At 51.0% G+C, this 23,933-nt stretch overlaps 1 protein-coding gene across 11 annotated transcripts in view; it reads right to left on the reverse strand.

Annotated features, from left to right (window-relative positions):
- GREB1 (growth regulating estrogen receptor binding 1) overlaps positions 1 to 23,933 on the reverse strand; it is a 161,389-nt gene that overhangs the window by 40,526 nt on the left and 96,930 nt on the right. For 5 of the 11 annotated variants that reach the window (XM_055377499.2, XM_055377496.2, XM_055377501.2 and 2 more), the window contains exons 7-17: positions 22,499 to 22,627; positions 18,045 to 18,158; positions 17,414 to 17,557; positions 14,407 to 14,592; positions 10,240 to 10,590; positions 7,980 to 8,108; positions 7,124 to 7,252; positions 4,859 to 5,056; positions 3,977 to 4,157; positions 1,851 to 2,046; positions 290 to 426 (exon numbers count right to left, since the gene is read on the reverse strand). In XM_055377499.2, the coding sequence (XP_055233474.2) occupies positions 290 to 426; positions 1,851 to 2,046; positions 3,977 to 4,157; positions 4,859 to 5,056; positions 7,124 to 7,252; positions 7,980 to 8,108; positions 10,240 to 10,590; positions 14,407 to 14,592; positions 17,414 to 17,557; positions 18,045 to 18,158; positions 22,499 to 22,627 (1,894 nt within the window). The other 6 variants (XM_055377502.2, XM_063696058.1, XM_055377506.2 and 3 more) reach the window with 4 other exon arrangements.

Raw genomic sequence — 23,933 nt, forward strand, 5'->3', positions numbered from 1 at the left:
CCCATTTTCCTACCCTCCATTGGCTCAAAAACATAATTCCACATTCCAGCATATTTCTGCTCATTGTCATCTCTAAAATTTTCTAGAGCAACAGCATGACAAAGATATCACTGACCCAAAGGGATTCAAATACAGGAGAAGGAAAAAACCAGGGTACATTTAGTGGAGAAACGGAGTTGCTCAGGAAGGAAAGGCCTCCCTTCCTGGAATTCCCTGGCTGGCTAAACACACCTCAAGTTGCCCTTTAAGCTACTGAGCACTTCTAGTAACTTAGAAGAGAAACAAGTACCTTTTTCCTAATGCAGTGACCATGGCCTCAAAGGAGCTATCGTATCTGAGCAAGGGGAGGCTGTGTCCTGAGAGGGTGGATTCAATAAACTCCGACAGCCCGAAGTACTTCTTATTTTCATGATATAAGTCCACTCCCTAAAACAAAGAAGAGCGTCGGTCACTCCAACATTGCATTCGCAGGGACGGTCAGAGGTTCGTGAGCCAGGCCTGCGGATGACCTGGGTTGGCAACTTCATCTAAGTCGTGCCCACTGTGCAGTGGCTTGGATGGCATTTTATAAACTTCTTCCATCTGCAGAAGCAGAGCAAAGTACCTCCCATACTTTAAAAATGGTGTGTCCCCATTGCTCAGGAGTTTTCCATTCATTTGGTCCCAATGTTTTTACCAAGAAGAAAATCAGCCTTATCTTATTTTAACATATACATTTCTCTGTTAAATTTGCTTCTTTCTACAATGTTAAGCTGGTTTTAGGAATAGGCAAATCAATTATTTTGCATTCAGTTGCTACTAAAAATCAATAGACAAAACATTTATCTAGCCAATTTTACTCACACAGACATAAAATTCCAAAGTTGGGGGAGTTTGTTGAAAATATTAAGGCATGAAAACTCTACCCCTAAATAGCACAGTGGTTAAGGGCCGAGCCATGGAGCCTGTGGCCCGGGTCATATCCTAGCTCCACGACTTTCTAGCTGCCTGGCCTGAGGCAAGTGGCCCAACTCTTGTTGGCCACTTTGTCTCATGTTCCCCATTTGTAGATGAGAACTCATCCTAGCACCTGCCTCTTGCATGAGCTCACAGCAGGAAGCACTTTGGGCAGGGCCTCCCTGGCTCATGGGAAGTGCCTTACGAACAATGGCTATCCCCACCATGGATTCTCAGCTCACAGGACGGAAGCCAGGTATTTTTTAAAGTTTCTCAGAGGATTGTGAGACACTCCAAAGAAGTCTTATCTCTTATGTTTACTTATTCTTGTGTAACTAACTGCAAACCACCCAGAATTCTCAAATTACCAGGATTGTTTTAGTCTTCTATTTTGATGAGAAAATGCCAGGTGATAAGCTAAAAACTCACCAAGTTTTGAGGATACGTGTTTAGTTTGAGGAAGGAGATTCTGAATCTCACTACTTAAGGATGCAGGGATAGGGAAAACAGGAACCTTCCTAGGGCTTCTGGAGACACTGAGCGTTGCTCTGTATACAGCCCAAAGCCCCCCAGCGCCTAAGGGCTCTACCTTCAATATCTCCATTCGATGCCATAGAACAAACATTTCCACATGCTGCTCAGAAAGCTGCAGTCACCAGAGAAAATGTCCCACAAACTGCATTACATCTTCCGAGATGAGGAAGCCAACTGGCGTACTGCAGGAAGGTTACCAAAAAGACCAAGAAGGGTTTACACCTAACTCTGGGTTGAACCAAAGATCCAAGGAGCTGGAATCCATTATCCTCAACCACACTGGTCAAGGCTTTTACTAAATGTAATTTCTGCAAACCCAAGTGTCATTGCTACCCAAGTGTCATTGCTACACAAGGGCCCAGCAGCCCTGTGGCACTCACATTACTGCAGGAGGCGGGCCAGTGGATCTCGTTGTAGGGGCTGATGAGGGTGTGCTGTGTCTGCAGTGCGTACGGGAAGGAGGTCACGTGAAGTGTCACAATGTTGGGGGCCTCCTTCACCTCCCTGCAGTTGAGCAATCGGTCCACCAATCCCACCGATGGGTCACTTTGAGAATAGAGGTTATGAACAGTGCTACTGAGGGAGGAGAAGACACAATCAGTGGAATTACTATATTGTTTTCTAATTTTGCAAGGTGAAGCAGTTGAATAAATTTATAACTAACCCCTGACTTTACCAACAACTAAAGATTATGGCTCTGCCCCTGACTAGGAATAGAGAAAAAAAAAAAGGTTGGACTTCAGGTAGCTGTCAGGGGCTCTCCCGAGATTCGTTACTTAGGAAAAATGTGTCTGGCGTGGGACGGTAGTCAGAGAGGATTTCTTACAAGACACACACTCCTTCTACCCCAGTCAGACAGTGATATGACCCTGGGGATGTTCCATGAATCATTTGTTCCTCTTTGGCCCCATCTGATTGTGTACTTATCTCCTTACACAGTCCTTCTGACCTTGAAATGATCCAGAAAAGATGTAAAAGAGTAAATTCTATAGTCAGTTTAAAAGGCAGCAGGAAAGGATTGGGAAGCATTTTGGACAAGGGGTCTAGGAGACAGGCCCAGCTCTGCACTCTTCTGTGGGGCAAAGGCCTTTGCATTCTCTCCTGTAAGTTTAGGGGATTAAAAAAAAAGTCAGTGCTTAACCCTTTGGATGGCAGGAGGCCACTCTGAGAAACCTATTCCCAAAATGAATATTCACAATACAGCTCTTTCTATAATTTCGGAATGTTCCGATTTCCCCCAAGCCCACACATGGATTCTGGATTGTAAACCCTTTACGAGGTCCTTCATGTCCTGACCAGCCTAACTAGCTGTCTGTGGATCTGTGACAATCAAAGGCTTTCTCCACGACCTGGCCCAGGAGCCCCCTCCTTCCTCATCTACATCAGTGGAAGTGTCTGAAGGTACAACCCCTAGGCCAGTCTCACAGGGATGACCAATCCCGGTAAACCACCAGAAATCCTGCCAGGCACTTGGCTTGGCCCATCTGAAATTCATCTGGGTTTATGTTCAATTTAACTGAATGAGTCAAATCGCCCCTTAAGAAGGGCAGGCATTAGCCAGGTGCGGTGGCTCACACCTGTAATCCCAGCACTTTGGGAGGCTGAGGCGGGCGGATCACGAGGTGAGGAGATTGAGACCATCCTGGGTAACACGGTGAAACCCTGTCTCTACTAAAAATACAAAAAATTAGCCAGGTGTGGTGGCGGGCGCCTGTAGTCCCAGCTACTCAGGAGGCTGAGGCAGGAGAATGGTGTGAACCCGGGAGGCAGAGTTTGCAGTGAGCGGAGATCGTGCCACTGCACTCCAAGCCTGGGCGACAGAGTGAGACTCTGTCTCAAAAAAAAAAAAAAAATACAAAAACGAAATTAGCTGGGCATGGAGACGGGCGCCTGTAGTCCCAGCTATTCGGGAGGGTGAGGTGGGAGAATGGCATGAACCCAGGAGGCTGAGCCTGCAGTGAGCCGAGATCGCACCACTGCACTCCAGCCTGGGCAACAGAGTGAGACTCCGTCTCAAAAAAAGAAAAAAAAAAAAAAGAAGGGCAGGCATCAGTGGTGACCCACGGTACCAGAGCCCCTACGGAGCCTCTTTCAGGGAAGGGCTAAGCTGAGCTACTCCTGCTAGGACCCTCCGCACCCCACATCAGCATGGCTCGTTGCTGAGTGGACTATGAAAGAAACACATCAGGCATCAGGCTGTGATTCGGGGTCTTAGCTCTGCCACTAACACCCTCCCACTCCACCCCACCCTGTGACTCTGGGAGACACGCTTCCCTTCTCCAGCCCTTAAATTCCACCATGGTAAATTTCAGAGGTCGCACTAGATAATCCCTGAGATAACTTCCAGCTCAAGATTGTGGGAAACATCCATGGCATCTGCTTAGAAACACCAAGCCCAAACATCATCCATCTTTTCAGGATTTGTACCCTCAGCCCCCGGGAACATCCACATATATCATTTCAAAGAAGGAAAATGTCAACTTGTCATATATCAAGTCGATCTAACCTCACAAGATCCCAGTGCGCATGGTCATGGATTAGGACAAAAAGTGTATGCGGGTTCTGGAAGGAGTTTTGCAGAAAAGCCTTAAATTTTGTCTGTGCCTCCGCGTCTAGCTTCAGAACATACTGTTCCACCCTCTGCTTCGTCATGTGCTCTTTCTCCAGACCAAGCTCCAGCAAAACCCCTGCAACACAAAGAAAATACATCAGTAACTCCAAACATGCTCACTGGGTTTCATTCACTCAACAGACACCTGATGAGCGACTCCTATACAGCAGGTCCTGAGCTAGGCTCAGAGATGCGAGAGTAGGGAAAGGAAGGGAAAAAACTCCCACACAGGTTACAGCTGCATAACTGTCCTGCACAGGAGCTGGGGCGCAGGCAAGCCTTGGCTGTGTGTACAGCAGCCCTCCCGAGGGGCACCAGCTTCATGAAGCAGCTGATCCCAAGCGTGGTAAGACAGAGGGAACCGAAAGGTCCTGGCAGCAGCAAAATCCCTCTCTCAGTCTGAATGCCACAGGGCTATACATGACGCCACTAAAGAGTGAGTCCTTTCAGTGAAGACACTGGACATCTGTGTACTCTGTGGTTAAATATGATATCCTTGAAAGTACAAGGACATCAATGACGCTAGATAGCAACATGTGGTTAGGTCACTAGCCTGAGTGGCACATGGTGAAAGTTCAAGTTTTGGCTCTATCTTCAACAGATCCTAAAATCTTGGGCAAGTCACTGTCTCTGAACATCGGTTTCACAATCTATAAAACAAGAGCAGCAATACTTGCCCTATTCACTCTATAGCAAAGAACAGTGTCAACACCCACACATGGATTTCGGCAGATCAAAGCTTCTCCACACATGACTTCTCCCCAAAATGCCCCATACCTGAATGCCACACGTGGAACAGAGTCTGCTGGTAGGTCACTTCTGAGGGTGGAATGCAAATGAGAAAGTCCACCTTCTCAAAGGATCCCAGGTCCAGATTTTGGGTGCTGGAATCCGCAATGGAACACACATGGGAGAGGAGCTTCTGCGCTACTGCCAGCTGGAAGGGCCGGATGCTGTGTGGCTCCAGATGGTAACCTGGAACCAGAGCCCCAGGATGCCAGGTGAGCTCCAGGGCACACGGCTACTGCCAGGCCCTTGGCCACAGAATCAGTGAGACCTGTCCAGGGGAGACGGCCCCATGCACAAAGCGATGAGGGAAAGGGGAATAACTCACGTTTATCAAGTCCCTGCTCTCAGCTAAGCAGTGGCGGGTGTGGGGGTAGCGATCATTGTATGCACCATCTTTCACTTAATAATAAAAATAAGAACCAAGCACTTGGGGAGCACAGTGGAGGCAGTGGTCTCTTCTGCTTAGAGGGGACAAGGAGCCTATCCCAGGGGAGGTGATGCTGAGACTGGACTCTGGAAGAGGACTGCAAACTCTCCAGAAAAGAAAACTAACACGACAGTCATTTAGGAACTCCGTATGAATAAAAAACATCAGCAACAGACTCAGAGGCAGGAAATTGGCATAGAAAAATCTATCACCTCAGAGACAGTGATGGATGTGCAATTCAAGATTAAATGAGATTGTCATAATTAAAGACTGAATTTTAAATTAGGTATCAGGTCTACTGTGACACTAAAAGATGTCCTGTCTTGTGGATGTGCCTCTGACATTGCTACCTCCAATCTGAGTCCTTGGATGCTGCCTCCCAGGCCAGACCCAGGCCCTCACCAGTGCCCTCTCATCGCCCACCGAGCACACATGAGCCCTCTGTCCCCTCAGCACCCACTTAGCACACCTGTGCCCACTGCCCTCTCTCACAGTGCACACCTGTGCCCAGTGGCACCTCTCACTGCACACAGCTATGCCCACTGCCCCATGTCACTGAGCATATCTGTGCCCCTGCCCACTCTCACGGTGCACACCTGCGCCCCCGCCCCCTCTCACTGTACACACTGGTGACCCCGCCCCCTCTCACTGTACACACCGGTGCCCCCACCCCTCTCACTGTACACACCGGTGCCCCCACCCCTCTCACTGTACACACTGGTGACCCCACCCCTTCTCACTGTACACACCGGTGCCCCCACCCCTCTCACTGTACACACCAGTGACCCTGCCCCCTCTCACTGTATACACCTGCAGCCCTGCCCTCGTCACTTTACACACCAGTGCCCCACCCCCTCTCACTGTATACACCTGTGCCCCACCCTCTCTCACTGTACACACCGGTGCCCCCACCCCCCACTATACACACCTGCGCCCCCACACCCCTCATTGTGCACACCTGCACCCCCGCCCCCCTCACTGTACACACCTGTGCCCCCGCCCCCCGACTGTGCACACCTGTGCCCCGCCCCCTCACTGTGCACACCTGTGCCCCCGCCCCCTCACTGTGCACACCTGTGCCCCCGCCCCCTCACTGTGCACACCTGTGCCCCCGCCCCCTCACTGTGCACACCTGTGCCCCCGCCCACCTCACTGTGCACACCTGCACCCCCACCCCCTTACTGTACACACCTGTGCCCCCACCCCCCACTATACACACCTGCACCCCCACACCCCTCATTGTGCACACCTGCACCCCCGCCCCCCTCACTGTGCACACCTGTGCCCCCGCCCCCTCACTGTGCACACCTGTGCCCCCGCCCACCTCACTGTGCACACCTGCACCCCCACCCCCTTACTGTACACACCTGTGCCCCCACCCCCCACTATACACACCTGCGCCCCCACACCCCTCATTGTGCACACCTGCACCCCCGCCCCCCTCACTGTACACACCTGTGCCCCCGCCCCCCGACTGTGCACACCTGTGCCCCGCCCCCTCACTGTGCACACCTGTGCCCCTGCCCCTCACTGTGCACACCTGTGCCCCCGCCCCCTCACTGTGCACACCTGTGCCCCCGCCCCCTTCACTGTGCATACCTGTGCCCCCGCCCCTCCTCACTGTGCACACCTGCGCCCCTGCCACCTCTCACTGTACACACCTGTGCCCCTGTCCCCCCTCACTATACACACCTGTGCCCCTGCCCCCTCACTGTGCACACTTGCGCCATGGCCCCTCTCACTGTGCACACCTGCGCCCACTGACCCTGCCCCTTATCACTACTTTGTACCCTCTCCACCCTGGGAGATTCCTTTTCACCACTCACTTGTGCACACCGGTGTCCCACTGACATCCAGGGATGCTGCTTTAGTGACAGAAGAGGCAGTGAGTGAGGAAGAAATATGGCCTTGATTTTCCTGGTGAAATTTGTCCAGCAAAATGTCAATGTCACCCTCTGCCCAAGACAGAATAAACAAATGGGTTTTTGATGTCAGTGAAATTCAGCAAACATCTACAGAGCAGTTAGTGTCAGGTACTGTCCTGAGGCCTGGAGTCATGAAGGTAAAGAGGACATGGCCCATCCTGTCAAGGGGTCTCAGCCTAGTCAGGATGAAGACACACTGCCAGAGTGAGCTCCCCCTACACAGACACAGCAGGTGCTAGGGCAGAAGGAAGAACAACATGGTAAAGGATGAAGGGGAAGGTCCCAAGCCCATCTGGAAAACGAAGGGTCTGAGAAGCTTTCTAGGGGGACATGAGATGAGTCTTGAGGGGTGGGTAGCTAGGCCAGCAAGGGAGAAGGATGCTCACAGCCCAGAGCATGAGGGATGCGGAACTCTCCAGCAAAAGGGGAGACAGGGAAGAGAGGCCACCAAGGCTGGAAAGGTGGAGAGGAACAGGCACAAGGGCCTTGTGTACCCCATGAAGAAGAACCCACAAGGTGCCCTCCACCCCTCAGGAGAACGCTACAGCTCAAGCAGGAAGAGATGGCCAGCCAGAACCCGTGGCTGTCACTCAAGAAAAGAAAGGGACAGAAATGCAAGTGCACAGAATGAGGGGCACTCTGCAGTGGAGGCCAGCCTTAGCGGGTCACAGGCAGGGTGAGGCAGAGATGACCTCCCCTGGCACTGATTACTGTCCTATTAACATACGCATGTGCACCTGTCTTGCGATAAGCCTACCTGGACAGAGGGTGCTAAAGAAGGCCCCCAGCGAGTCTACCTTCCCCGTAACCAGCTCGTAATTGACTTCCTTCTGGTACTCTGCAGGGGTGAGAAGGCTCTCGGAAAGAATCCGGGCTTGGTATTTTCCTGGAAAGCAAACAGATTTCACAGTACCCATTGTATCTTCTCTGCTTACTGGCTGTGTAGCCCTAGACTAGTCCCTTAACCCTTCTAGACTGACATTTCCCATGTGAAATCTGTGGCTAACAGCTGGATCTACCTCCCAGGCCTGCTGTCAGGTGACACAAGACAATGGTGCCTGACACATGGCAGAGGCTCAGGGTCTACTACTGCAAGTCCCACTCACATCAAGGTAAATAATTTATTAAAAAAAAAAAAAAAAAGTCCGGGCACAGTGGCTCACACCTGCCATCCCAGCACTTTGGGAGGCCGAGGCAGGCAGATCACAAGGTCAGGAGATCGAGACCATCCTAGCTAACACGGTGAAACCCCGTCTCTACTAAAAATACAAAAAAATTAGCCGGGTGTGGTGGCGGATGCCTGTAGTCCCAGCTACTCAGGAGGCTGAGGCAGGAGAATGGTGTGAACCCAGGAGGCGGAGCTTGCAGTGAGCCTACAAAGCGTCACTACACTCCAGCCTGGGCGACAGAGTGAGACTCTGTCTCAAAAACAAACAAACAACAACAACAAAAAATACAGAATGGGTTTAAGATTAAAGAACGCTGGTCGGGCACGGTGGCTCTTGCCTGTAATTTCAGCACTGTGGGAGGCTGAAGTAGGTGGATCATCTGAGGTCAGGAGTTTGAGACCAGCCTGGCCAACATGGTGAAACCCCATCTCTACTAAAAATACAAAAATTACCTGGGCGTGGTGTTGCACGCCTGTAGTCCCAGCTACTCAGGAGGCTGAGGCAAAAGAATTGCTTGAACTTGGGAGACGGAGGTTGCAGTGAGCCGAGACTGTACCACTGCATTCCAGCCTGGGCAACAGAGCAAGACTCGATCTCAAAAAAAAAAAGAAAAAAAATGCTAAAAGACAACTCAGACATTATACTTAAAAAGTACATTAAATGCCAGGCACAGTGGCTCATGCCTGTAATCCCAGCACTTAGGGAGACTGAGGCGGGTGGATTGCTTGAGCCCAAAAGTTTGAGACCAGCCTGGGCAACATGGCAAAACGTTGTCTCTACCAAAGTACAAAACTGAGCTGGGTGTGGTGGTGCACACCTGTAGTAGTTCCAGCTACTCCGGACGGAGGCTGAGGCAACAGAATCACTTGAGCCCAGGAGCTCGATACTGCAATGAGCCAAGATCTCGCCACTGCACTTCAGCCCAGGTGACAGAGCAAGACCCTGTCTCAAAAAAAAAGTGCATTAAATTCTGCACTTTTAAAGTAAATTTTACAAGGTACAAAAAATTCCGGCTGAAAATGCACAACACTTGTGAAGATTTAAGCAGGCCAGGAAAGCTCACGTGTTTGGTGTCTGCCTCCCCCACCTAAAAGAACACTCCAGGCAAGTAGAGACTGCTCTGCTCCCTGTGGGCCCCCAGCCTCTAGAACAGTGGCTGTACATGTGGGGCCTCAATGGGTGTTTTTAAAATTAAATCAATTGGCCGGGCACGGTGGCTCATTCCTGTAATCCCAGCACTTTGGGAGGCCTAGGCAGGTGGATCACCTGAGCTCAGGAGTTTGAGACCAGCCTGGGTGACATGGTGAAACCCCATCTCTATAAAAAAATACAAATTAGCTGGGCGTGTCCCAGCTACTTGGGAGGCTGAGGTGGGAGAATCTCTTGAACCTAGGAGGTAGAGGTTATAATGAGCCAAGATCAGGCCACTGCACTCCAGCCTGGGCAACAGAGTGAGACCTTGTCTCAAAAAATTAATTGGCTCCTGAACACAGACAACACAACAAGGGCATTGTTTCTTATCTCCAATAGATCAGTGAAGAAACAGGGCCAGAGTTCCTGGTGTGAGTGACCACCCACGTGGTGGAGCCAGGTTTTCAACAGGGTCTTTCCACATTCCCAAGCTGACCCCAGGGCTAACCTCACCAGCCACTCAGAGCAGGGATGAGATTGTAACTAAGTCATTAGTCAAGGCTGCCTTCTGAAGCCAGCTACTGAGCACAAACCGCAGGTGCTAACTGCTGCTGCAAACCCGGGCCACCCTAGACAGAAAGGGAGAGAACTACCAAAGGAGGGGACCGGGAACGCCGTTCAGGGGGCTTTCCCGCAGCCGCGCGGCCCAGCGCTCACCGGTGACGGCGATGCAGGAGTCGATGGCCGCGCTGCGGCAGGCGCAGATGATGACCACGTAGTTGGTCTTGGCAAGCTTGCCCTCGACCAACAGACGGAACATCTCGGAGAGGCCCTCGGCCAGGGAGTAAGCACACTCGATGACGTGCACGCTGTCGTTGCAGGAGCTGGCGGCCAGGCTGGCCAGCCAGGGAAGCTGCGCGGAGGTCACGGGTGCCGCGGCGCTGGGCGCGGGCGGGAAGGGCTGCGGCGGCGCCTGCTGGTACTGCCGGATCTCGGTCAGGTGCGACTCGCGCCAAGAGCGCAGGAAGATCTGCTCCAGGTCCTCCATCAAGGGCACCTGGTCCGCGGCTGCAACACAATGCGGGCGGAGGGCCTGCCACAAATGCCAGCGGCATCCGGGGACGCACGGGTGCAGTGATGTGAAAGTACCCACCTAAGTTATTACTGTGAAATCGTATCACAGACGGCTGGAGCACGAGAGGAGGGCATAAAATCCGCCACAATCTCACCACCGTCCTAACAGAGCCACGCTATTTACGTGTATTTCTCAGTCTTTTTTTTCCATATGAAAGTTTTTTTTTAATTATAAGATGATTTGTACATTTATTTTTATTTTTAAGATTAAGCATCCTCTTTGACAATCCAGAAACAGTCCTTGCTCACTCTTTGGCCACACACACCTAAAACAGTTAAACGTGATTCCTCAATTTTCAATGACAAAGTAGGAAAAAAGAATATGTCCTCAAGCTGCAGTTCAATTTTTCTGTCCTCTTTAAAAAAAAAAAAAAATCTTACTTTGCTATCAAGCCACTCACCAATTATAAGTTGGAAAGACAATTTTTCAAAAAGCCAACAAAACCCAGAAAAAGGATAAGTATCAATCCAGAATTATCACCCAAAACACTGCTGTTGTAAAAAAAAAAAAAAAAAAAAGAAAAAAAGTAAGAAGCCAAATTCCCATAGCTTATTAGAGAAGGTCTTTAATAAGAATTCAGAAAGTTAGGACTGGAACTACGGTGGTATAGACAGGTTACACTGTCCCTATGTGCATATACAGTGGTAAATGTGTAGAACATTCAGCCTGGGAATATAGGCTTTCTCCTACTCCAGGACAGGGAATAAAAACATGTGTTGCTGGAATTAGTATTAAAACTGTCCTTACAAATAGCTGCAATGATTGTCAGTATAAACTTTGGGTCTTGCATTCTTTCCTTAACCATGACCCTATCATCAGTTTCAGTGCCATTTTCAGCCATCATAAAGAGTGCTGTTAGTGTGTCCATCATGTCCCATCATAGGTAAGCACCACCGTTTACTTAGCAAGGTCTCTATTGTGGATTCTCTTATTTCTTCCAAATATTCACCTTTATAAATACCTCTGCAATGCACATCTTGACGTATAGAACATTACTTCCTTTGCCTAAATTCTCAAAGGTGGATTTACAGAACCAGCTACTACATATCATCAGCTTGCTTCCCAACAGCCTGAATGCGTCAGTTTACCACGCCAACGGTGCACTGGACAAGCGCTGGTTTTACCGCACCTAAGCATCACTGGGTACCATCATTTGGGTTATTAATTCAGAAAAAGATGACTTGATTTGTGATTTGCATGTCTTTGATGATGAGTGAGACTGAATACTTTTCAATATTTGTTTCCTTCTGGTATTTTCTCTTTTATGAATTGTCTGGTTTATACGTCCGGATTTCGTATTTGATGTGCTGGAAGAAAGTGTGTCAGGCTTCCATTTAGAAGGTGGGTTCCAGCCCAGCTCTACCCAGCACCAGCTGTGCAGCCCTGAGCTATCTCCCACGGTTTCCTGATGCATAACACGGGGTTCATGCCACCTGCTCTGTGGGCCATGCCAGAATTTGATTAAATTAGCTTATATCTCCCTCTTTGATTGGATGCATTTAATCAGAATTCACTACTTGAATTAGCTAATCAAATTAGAATTTAATTAGATTAGCCGTTATCTCTCTCATCTTTAAAAACTTTCCTTTGAGTCCACATCTCCTTCCAGAACTAACCCCTACCCAGAGCTGTCTGCACGGGCCATACTGTCTCTTCGCCCCCAATCTCTCTAACCCACTCCAATATGACTTTTATCTCCAATCTTCGCATACATCATCATCAAGGTTGCCAACCGCTTCCCATGGCCAAACCCAATGGTCAGGGTCCAGTCTTCCCTCCACTCAACTCCCGGCCACACTGGCACAGTTGATCAGCCCCTCTCCTTGGGAATGCTTTTTTTCACTGCTTCTTATCAACATTCACCCATTCCTCAACTATTCCCTCAATATAGGTTGGCAGACTGTCGACTTCAGCTTCAGATGCTATGGGGCATCTGGAAAAGGACTCACCATGCCTGGCCTCATGGAGCTTACACCCTAGCTGGGGGAGACACACTTAAAGGGAACAATCACAGACCCTAATTCCTGGTGCCTAAAGATAAAGGGCATAGGATAGGGGCCCGGAGGGCGGGAGCTGTCTTACACACAGTAACAAGAAGGTCTTGCTGAGGAGATGATGAGTGACCCGAAACCTGAAGGACATGAGGGAGCAAGCCACACAAATGTCTTTGGCAAGAGCATGTCACAGGGAAGGAACAGCAAGTGTGGGATGCCCAGGTGGGACCAAGATTGCTGAGGGGGACAGTGGGCTGGGAGAGAGCAAGCAGGTGGGACCAGGAGGCAGGCTGGGCCCTGGGGAAGGGGTGGAGTGAGCGACTGATGGGAAGCCGCGGCAGGGCTCTGAGCAGGGAAGAGATGCAATCGGATTCCCAGTTCTCAGGGATGTGGGAAACAGGGCAAGAATGGTGCCCCAGTGAGGCGGCAGCCACAGAGAGGGTGAGCGAGGCTGGATTCAGGATGAAGCCGTGCTTACTGACGGACAGGTGGGGACTATGAGAAAGGGCGATAATGCTGGGTTTCCCAGATTCTCCACTGTCCTTTCCTTCCTTCCCACCCATTCCATCTCAGTTGCCTCCTCTGGATCTCTGAAGATTGGAGGTCCCCAGGCCCAAACCTTGGCACTTTCCTCTCCTCGTAGCCACCCGCAGCTGGTCTCACGCCTTTAATATAAGTCATCTGTAAGCCAATGTGTCTTAAATGTATACCTAGAGCCTCCACCTCTCCTGGGACTCAAGGCCTGTCCATGCAAATAAACACAGGTGACTTGACTGTCTCGTGGGCATCTTGTACAAACTCACGCCAAGACAGAACTCAGGTTCATTGCCACCATTCACCTGGCTGCTCAGGCTGAAACCCAGGCCCCATCTGCTCCCACGCCCTTCAAAGGGATTTCCAGCGGGCCTTACCTTCAGAATAGCCCCTCCAGCTCACTGCTGCCACCCTCAGTGGCCCAAGCCACTGTGTGCCTTTAATAGGCAACGACTGACTCTTTCTCCATTTCCGCCACTGCGTCTGCCCCATCTGACTCCACATAGCCGCCAGGGTGGCGTTTTTAAAGTGAAAATCAGATCACCTCCATCCCCTGTCTAAAAATACTCCGGTGGCTTCTCAGTGTGTCTACATAGAATCACACTCTTGACCGGAGCCGGCCCCCTCTGACCACACCTCTCACTCACACCCTCTCTTTGCTACAGCTACGCTGGCCTCTCCAGCGACCTGGGACACTCACTGCTCCTCCACCTCACAGCCCTCACCTGGCCTCCCTCTCTCCCCAGGGCCCCACCTGTCCTCATTCCTCAGATCATCACAAGGCTGAATCCTTCTCAGGGTCCAGGTCTCTATTCACAGAGGCCTTTCTTCATGACCCTAAACTGACCCCACACAAACACACATTAATGCATGCACCCATCTTTACCTGCCTGTTTTCCACTGGTTTACTGCTTCTCTCTCCCACTAAGACTAGAATCGCCTCAAGGACAGGGTCTTTGCTCAATTCCCTGCTGTATCCCTGTGCCTAGAATGGCAGATAAAGAGTTCTGGAAATGTCTCCATCAACCTCAACCTACTTTCAGCCCCCTAGTGTGGGGACGCCCACAGTGACCTCATGACATCCTGCCAGTGAAGCCATAAGCTCTCCCCATGTATTTCAATTCCAGCAGCCCAAGTCAGCCCCCACGAGGGCCGAGGCCAGGTCTGTGCTCGGGCTGTGGCCACTCCCCGCCACTGGGCCGGGAGGTGGAGGTGACTCACCCAGCTGGACCAGGTAGTAGACGGTAAGCAGGAGCTGCATCTCCTCGGAGATGGGCTGGATGGCAGAGGTGCCGTACTGCTCATATGCCCGTGAGACAGACTGGGAATTCTGGTAGCACGTGTACAGGAGGGGACTGACCACGACGTCATTCAGGTTCCCACAGAGGTAAGGGAAGTTCCCGTGGCCTGCAGAGGAACAGCAGCGACTTGGCACCCGGTCTTGTGCACAGCTTACGGTCCCCTACATGTGGGTTCTCTGGGGGTGAGGGCACTGAAGGAGATAGGTGAGCTGCACCAGGTCCCTCGAGTGCCCTGTCCTGGGAAGCCTTGCTCATTGAGTGCACCTGCTCACCCTCCTGGAGCCTAGGATGAGAGGAGTCACCTTTTCTAACCAATGGGGCTGTGCCACTTTCTGGTTCATTTCATCCAATCCTCTTATTTTTTACAAGTGAGGGAGCTGAAGGGAGGGACTTGCCCAGAGCCAAGCAGCCGCCACCCGTCACTCCTCCAGCACCACCAATGGGACACCTTGTGGGCAGAGCACCTTCCAGAGCTTCACTGGGTGCTGCCTGCCAGGTCTTGCCTCCCTGACTCCAAGCAGGGAGGATTCTGCCCTGCATCCTCCCAGGGCTGTCTGGCAAGGTGAGTTGCGACAATGTATCACCACAGAGACCAGAAGACTGAGTCATTCTTTTTTTTTTTTTGAGATAGTGTCTTGCTCTGTCCCCGGGCTGGAGTGCAGTGGCGTGATCTCGGCTCACCACAACCTCTGCCTCCCATGTTCAAGCGATTCTCCCACCTCAGCCTCCTGAGTAGCTGGGATTACAGGTGCACATCACCACCACACCCGGCCAATTTTTGTATTTTTAGTAGAGACAAGGTTTCACCATGTTGCCCAGGCTGATCTTGAACTTCTGACCTAAAGTGATCTACCCGCCTCGGCCTCTCAAAGTTCTGGGATTACAGGCGTGAGCCACCATGCCCAGCCCATTAGAAGATTCATTCTGAGGACAGCCCTCAGAGGTGGAATTGCCCAGGTCGGGTTCAAATATCTTTCCACCATTCTTTAGCTACATGATGCTAAGCAAGAAGCTTAACTGCCCTAAACCTCAGTCTCCGCATTTGTAAAACCAGGTGAAGCGGTGAAGCTATCAAATCCTCTCGGGGCTGCTGAGCTCCCAAAGGTGGCATGTGTGTGTCTGTGTGTGTGTGTGTGTTATCTTGTACTCCAGGTACTCCATTTAGTCACCAAAAATATATTTTCTGACTTCGGCTGTGTGTTATATGCAGATGTCCTGCTAGGCTCGGGGAGTAAAGCTGGTGCCTGGGGCATAGGTCATGTTCTCAAAGACATTGCTTCTCAAGGGCTTGCCAAACACTTGCTGGTGCCACCCAGGGCTTCTGATGCAGAATTGGGGCCCGATTCTGATTCCGGGATGGGTCCGTGAATTCACGCCTCTCATAAGCTCCGGGGCGATGCAGGTTCTGCGGGACCAAGGGCTACCATTTGGGTAGCACCACTTACAAATATTGCAGTGGGCAAGAGGCAAGGTAAAGAGTTACTATAAAAGCAAGCATGTGACATTTGTCATAAAAGAGGGACAGAGAAGTGACAAGGGGGGCAGAGGAAAGGGAATCTAAGACAACTTCATGGAGAAGGCACAGAGCTGAGTCTTAAGGCCTCAGGAGGGTTTGGACATATGGCTGTGGGCAACAGGAGTCAGGGAGACAAGGGCTTTACAGCGAGGGGTGCAGTGTAAACAGAGAGGCAGTGGAGGGAACAGAGCACACCTGAGAACCGAGAGGACAGTCTCTATTCTGAGATTGTTCGTGTGAAACGTAGACTTGCTGGGCTTTCTTTTCTGAGGTTCCTGGCTCAAAGCAGAAGCAGGTGAAGCCCTGCCTGCATCTCCAAGCCTTGCACTCTGTCCTAGCTCTGTTTCCTGAGCACCGTGGTCTTCGGGCCTACCACAGACACATCATGGCCACATAAAAAAACACACACAACATGACTGAAAGAATGTTGGTCTTCATTTGAGGTAGACAGTGGGGCCCAGTGGAACTGCCTCGGTCATTGGTCCTGCGTCATGCTAAGGTCAAAACTCAGAGTTGCACTCTACTTCCTGAATACCCTGTCCAGTTTTTGTTTTTTTAGGAAAAAGACATGCTCTTTCTTATTTCTTAATTAACAGTAGGGTGCTTCTCCCACTTTCCTACAATCCTCTCTACTCTATCTACAAGCATGATACCAAATGCAATAATAACGTATTTAAGAGGGGCCTGCATGCACGGTGTGTGTGTGCCGTGCCCACGTGTGTATGTATGTGTGTGTTGCCATGTGCCAGCCATTCTAGTGCCTACACATCACCAGCCAAGCCCTGCTGAATCCCCCCAGGGTTTCCCATTGCAACATCCCCAGCTTCATCAAAGAGATTCCTTCAGCTGAGCCAAAAGTCTACCCCCACGTAGCATACGTTAGCCCACTGCACAAAACAGATCAAATCTAATTTTGTTTGATGCTTCTACAGTGGTGACCATGGCTATCTTTGCCCAACCAAAGTAGATTTCATAGTCAAAAAATACTAGTGGCGTGGGTGACAACAGTAGACAACCCACCAGAGCAGGGCTCCTGCAGCCAGGGAGTGATTTGTTTTTTCCTAATCTTCGGCACTCAGCACCGGGTCTGGCACCACGGCAGAAGCTCAATGAAGCTGAGCAGACAAAGGAAAGAATGAGTGAACAGGCAAATAGACTTCATGGCAGGGAATCATTTCACCTGGACCCACTGTGGAAAGCTGTGACAAGCTCCATTATTCTTGGCATCTGATCAGGGGCTGAACTAGTGACTGGATCTGCCTTGTTCTTTCCTTGCCCTGGAAAGCATTTTAGGTTTGTCTCAGGAGGATACCCTTGGAGTCAGACCGGGATGAGGTCTCGCTTTTGCCTGTTTCTCATGCCTTCCTTTAGGTTGTCCCATCCCCACGACTCGGTGCACTGCTGTACTTGCCTTTAAATATCACTGGCTTGGCCTTGCATATTTTCAGCAAGTTGTCAGGAACAGACACTGGTTCTCCAGAGGCCACCACTGGAAAGGTGACTGAAGCTGGTCCCACCAAGCCAACCTGTGGCACGGAGGACATGCCTGCGCTCTCTAGGAACACCCAAGAATATTAGTAAAAACATCAGACAAGGCATCCATCTCTCACACACCTGACATCAGGCCAGCCAGCAAATCTGCTACCCCCTGACCAACGTCCCCGATTACAGGAGCACCAAACTCTTAGAGTCACAGATTCCTAAGGTCAACGGCACCTTTAAGTTCATTCCGCCCATCCTTCCCCCAGTAGTTCAGTCTCCTCTTCGATATCCCTGCCAAGTCATAAATAGCCCCTTTTAAAATTTCTCAAGGATCAGAGAACTCACTATCATACACGGATCCTAGACCTTGCAAAGCAATTTTAACATGTGAGAAAGAGGTCTTTTGTTACACCAAACTCTGCCTCCTTAGAACTCCCTCATCAGTACACACGCACATTCACACTCGTGCGCACGCACACACGCACACATACACACAACTGGCAGCAGCACTACCACCAGTACCCAAGTCTGGAATTCTGGGCAAGGCTGCCATCACTTACCATACTTAGCTCTGTTCCCACCACCTTGGGGGCAGCCACCATCTGGAGCTGATGGAGATTCTGGAGACCACCCTTTGTGGCGTTTTTTGGGGGGCCCGGAGTTTGACAAGACACCTAGACAATATTCAGAGTGTGGATTAGGCTATCACCAGGACAGGGCTCCAATAAAATTTACCCTTGGTTTGGAGAACAATGATCTGTTTTGTTTTGTTGTTTTTCTAATCACAGATTCACATGGGTTTTAAGGACCTAGTGAAATATCTAGGCATAAGGAAATGTCAGTTTTTGTAAATATTTCATTCCGATCTGGACCGGTTCACCCCTCCTTAGGCAACCTGGTGGTCCTCCGCTCCTGGGAGGTCACCATATTGATGCCAAACTTAGTACGGACACCTGATCGGCATAGCGCACTACAGCCAAGAACTCCTGGACTCAAGCGATCCTCCAGCCTCAGCCTCCCGAGTAACTGAGACTACAGGCACGCGCCACCGCGCCCGGCTGTAAATGTTTCATTCCAAAGTTGTGTGTGTGTCTAAACGATCTCTCTCTGAGCCCGAGCTCCTTCATCTTTAAAATAGGACACTAAACCCTACTCTGAAAGGTGGTTTGATCAGGACTAAAGAGAATGTATGCAGAGTGCTTTGTGCAATGAATTGTGGGGAGCTTGGACCCAATAAGGTAGCCAGAATTACCCACATCATCATCATCTTCACCACCATCGTTATTGTTATCGACATATTCCAATACACTTCTGAAGGGCTGGAAGAGAGAAATATGTTCGTGCCGACAGGCGGCAGCAGTATTTGATCCACCACCACAGCTCCACCGCTTGGGGGCAGTACTGATCCACCTGTGCTCCCCTCCCTGCCCCAGCCTGGAAAGCTAATTTCAGACTCAAAAAAATCAAGTACAGAGCAGCGCACCCACTCCAGTGAGTCATCCCCGCCCACTCTACACAACAGCATGCTCATGACTCAAACTATCTTCGTGAATGGTTCAAAATATCAAGAATTGGTTTCCATAGTTTCTTGACTAACCAGACACAAAATTTCCCCTACATGCAGAGATTCATGTCTCAACTTCAACTGTACATTAAACTCAACCGGGAAACTTAAAACTCTGTCTGGATGCAGTCTCATCCCAGGTAAACCAGAAGCCCAGCATGGGAGCAGGACCCAGGCATCCCAATATCTCAACGCTTCTTCTTGATTCTAACGCACAGCCCGGGTGGAGAAACACCAATCAGAGCAACGGTTCTCCAGGTGTGACCCGAGGCACTGCACAGAACCCGCAAGGGCCTATTAAATCTGTGCCTACTAAACCTGTGTGTCCCTGGGCCCTGCCTTGACCTCCAGAATCACATCTCTGGAAACGACAGTAAAAAAACACCATCCTTTGTAAGCCAGCCTGGTGATTTTTTTTTTTTTTTTTTCGAGACAGAGTCTCGCTCTTGTTGCCCAGGCTGGAGTGCAGTGGCGCGGCCTCAGCTCACTGCAACCTCTGCCTCCTGAGTTCAAGCGATTCCCCTGCCTCAGTCTCCCGAGTAGCTGGGATTACAAGCGCGCACCACCACACCCGGCCAATTTTTGTATTGTTAGTAGAGACAGGGTTTCACCGTGTTGGTCAGGCTGGTCTCGAACTCCTGACCTCAGGTGATCCGCCTTCTCAGCCTCCCAAAGCGCCCAGATTATAGGTGTGAGCCAATGCACCCGACCAGCCTGGTAATTTTTAAGCACGCTGCAGGGTGAGAATCATTGCTTTAGAGTCTCTCAAGAGTAAACAAAAAAAATTATCACTTCATTTGACTGACTGAAAGTAAACAAAAAGTTAAAAGCATAAAGTACTTTGTTTACAAAGAGCTTTCAAACCCGTGGGCTCCTTTGGCCCTCCCAACAACCACTGACGCAGCTGCTGCTTTCCTCCTTCCTGTTTGCAGGGATGAGGCCTTAGACTCTGCAAACATCTGTCCCCAATTGCGATGGGAGACCCCCCACAGAGGCTAAGCAGCCAGCTCCTCTAAAAGCCCTGACCAAAGGGAACAGGGCTTGGAATTGGATCTCAGTAAGGATTGAAGAGACGCAGATGTTTTCTCACTTTGGGAAGATAATCCTATAAATAGTTCTAAATAGACCCTAAGCCCGTGAGCTCTTCCCAAATGATGTCACCAGGAGCTGCTCCCATGGTACCAATGTGGATCAACTATTTCTCAAAATGTCTCCTGGGGAGGTACTATTTGGCATTTTTTGGAGATGACTCATTATGTAGCCTGTTTGGTGCGGGACATTCTGCATCCTGCCCGCTCTGTCCCAGCACCAAATGCCGGTAAGACCCTGGGCCTGGGACAACAAATCCATCCTTTACCAGAACATTTCCTACCCCCGCCCCCAGGGGGCAGCACTTCTCCATTGCGAACCAGTGAGTGACAGGACTCTAGGCTTCAGTAAACTCCATGTGGTATTAGACGCAGTTTCTTAAAAATTGATTTTGAGCTCTCTCCCCAGAGCAGAGGAGAAGGCCCAGGAACTCCGACACTTCAGCTGTGCTCAACGCAACTCAACCCAGCCAGCGTCATGCCCTCTGGCGGAGCTCCCCAGCAGCTGGTACCAGCGGCTCCAAGATGCACATGACCACGGCGCTGCCCTCGGGAACTGCACAGCGCCGAGGCCCCGATGGCCACATGTGGCTGCGGGACTGAGCCTGGGACGGCTGGGAGCCCCGTGAGCTCACAGGGGGCCCTCCTGCACAGAGCAGGTGTCCCCTGAACTAACCTCAGAAATGCGATTTAATAGGCGGGTGGAGAGAGCAGCCCAGAGCCGGGACGCAGGCACAGAGCATGGAGACAGGAGGATGGGGCCATGGGGGTGGGGGAGCTCAACTGCCCAGGGCAGCCAAAATAGCAGGGAATGAGGTTCGGCAGGTGGGCTGGAGCCAGATTCTGGAACGGCTCGAGTGTTCCCCTAGGCAATTTGGAGGAGCTCCATCTCCCACACCCCTCCACGGAGCATGGCAAGGAAAATACAGTCAGTCCCTCACAGAAGGCTTCCCAAGGCCACCTTCCCAGGTTCCCGGGCTGAGGGAGGCCCTCATCTCCCTGCTGTTCAGGGCGGAGGCTGGGGGTCCACAGACAGCCCAGAAGGGAGGCCGCAGCAGCGTGGCATCCCCAGCATCCTCATCCCCAGAGGTCCAGCTCTGCAGCCACAGGGTTGCCCCCAAATGCAGCACCCGGCAGAGAAGCAGCAGTCCCTGGATGAAAGCAGGAGGCTGCCTGGGGCTAGGCTGCTGCGGAGGACGGGACTCAGCTACTGCCTGGGACTTCGCTGCTGTGGGTTTCGGACTCCAGGATGGAGGCGCTGGTTGGGAGGCCTCGGATTCTGTTCAGAAACTACCTTTGCTCCTTCAGTGAAGAGTTAGACAATTCACAAGATTTTCACCAGGGAGGTCCTCCACCAGCACAGTGGAGTGGGAGCATGGAGACCTGCCTTGCCTCTCTGGACCTCTGTCTCCTCCTCTGTAAAACAGCACTGGCCTAGATGGTTTCTAAGGGCTCCTCCAGTTTGATGTCTTAGATCTTCAAATCCAATTTAGCTGAGTGCATGATGGAGGAAAGAAAGACGAGAATGGCTTATGATGTGGCTCCAGATGAGCATGGTGGGGAGAGCACTGGACTGGGAGTCCACGAGCAGGTCCCCAGGTTGCTCCGCCCGTTCACAGCTCCCTCAAACCCTCCTCTGGCAGGAGGTCTGCTCAGCCCCTTCACTCACCCCTCTCATCCATATCCTCACCTCCTCATCCCTCTTTGCTCCCTTTGTCCCTTTCCATCTCTACATGATGCTTCCCCAGCTTCTAAGTTGCAGCTCAGTTATCACCTCCTCCAGGAAGCCTTCCCTGAGCAGACGAGCCTCAGCAATGAGGCTGATTTGGATGAGAACAGCCGGTACCGATTAGTGAGCTGCCAGATGTGCTCTGACCTTTCATACAGCACCTCATCCCTCTTAACAACCCTTGGAGCAGAATTCTCATCTCCAGATGAAGAAACATTTACTGAGACTTGGCCAAGGTCCCCTGACTAACAAGAGACAGCGGTAGGTTTTGAATTCATATTTTTCTGATTCAGAAGCCCATGTTCTTCCCCAACAACACACTGCCCACTATTGCTCCAAAATTCTACCATCCTCCAGCTGTGCAGCCCATAGGACAGGTCACTCGCCATTACCACAGGTGTCTCACTGCTCCTTGGCACATATGGTAACTCCCAAGTGTCACTCATAGAGCACCAGGGCCTGGGCCCAGACCCACGGACTCAGGAGGCACCTGTGGTCCTGGCCTGACTCTCATGGAAGCCACACCAGACTCCAGGAGGCTCAGCGGCCCCAGCCCAGCAGCTCCCATGCCCCCTCTGGCCTTGGCCCAAAGAAGAGCAGGATCCCCAGGACGGCCAGGACAGGCAGAGCTACCTAAAGCTGATGGTCGCGGCAGGGCCAACAGGTTATTCTTTGCCAGTTGTTGGCACTTCGGGGAATCTTTGCCGTTGAAAACAGCCGGACCCATTGCTGCGTTTAGTGAGGGGTGATCAGAAGCTGGTCCTGAAAACAGATAGAAGGCAAAGAGGAGGGTCAGCTCACAAGAATGCCCTGGGAGCCAGGCAAGGAGGAAATCATTTTCCTTGCAGTTTCACAAACTAGCTTTTCCCCAGCAAGTCTCATCAGGAGGTCAGAATGCCCAACAGTGATTCTGCTACACTGAGAAGATAGATGCAGACACATGCATACACACACACACACACCCATGCACGTGTACACACATACACACTTCTGCCTACACACAAGGATACACATGCACAAACATGTACACACACACACATGCACAAACACATGCCTATATACATGCACTCCCAGGAACATGCACCCTCCTGCTCACACCACATTGGACACACAGCCTGAGTTAAAGAAGGACCGGGGGACTTCCTGAATTCCAGGACCACACCTGAAACTGTTCTGCTTCCTTCTACCTTCTCTCTCAAGACCTGTGGTTGATATGGTTTGGCTGTGTCCCCACCCAAACTCCACTTTGAATTGCAGCTCCCATAATCCCCCTGTGTCGTGGGAGGGACCTGGCGGGAGGTAATTGAATCATGGGGGTGGTTTCCCCCATACTGTTCTCGTGACAGTGAAGAAGTCTCACGAGACCTGATGGTTTTATAAAGGGCAGTTCCCCTGCACATGCTCTCTTGCCTGCCATCATATAAGACGTGCCTTTGCTTCTCCTTTGCCTTTCACCATGATTGTGAGGCCTCCACAGCCATGTAGAACTGTGAGTCCATTAAACCACTTTCTTCATAAATTACTCAGTCTTGGGAATGTCTTCATAGCAGTATGAAAATGGACTAATACATCTGGAGTCCAGGAGAGCAGTCGGGTTTGCAGCTACCTGGGTGCAGGCTGTTCATAGGGCCCAGGGCTCCCCAGGTCTAAGGGTAATTCTGGGGACAATCATGGCTTCTGGTCTCCTGGGGCTGACGGAACTGCTTAAGTTGCCCATGTCAGCCAGAATGGTCTGGAAAGAGCTCGGGTCAGGAGTAGCACTGAATGTTTCCTGTGGGTTTAAGAGGCTGGCTCTGAAGCCAGATGACATGTGTTTGAGCCAGTTCCACCACCTCCCAGCTGTGTAACCCTGGACACTTACTTAACCTCCCTATGCCTCAGTGTTCTCATCTAGAAAATGGGGGTGGTCACTGTAGCAACTCAGAGCCACTGTGAGAACGACATGAGTTAGCAGAAGAAAGTGCCTGGAACAGTGCCTGGTGTGTAACACGCTTCGAGTACTTGCTCATACTATCATCTTATTTAATTCTTACAATTGTCCTACAAATTAGACAGAAGAGATTTGCCC

The sequence above is a fragment of the Gorilla gorilla genome, chromosome 12 (assembly GCF_029281585.2).
Source record: "Gorilla gorilla gorilla isolate KB3781 chromosome 12, NHGRI_mGorGor1-v2.1_pri, whole genome shotgun sequence".
NCBI lineage: Eukaryota > Metazoa > Chordata > Mammalia > Primates > Hominidae > Gorilla > Gorilla gorilla.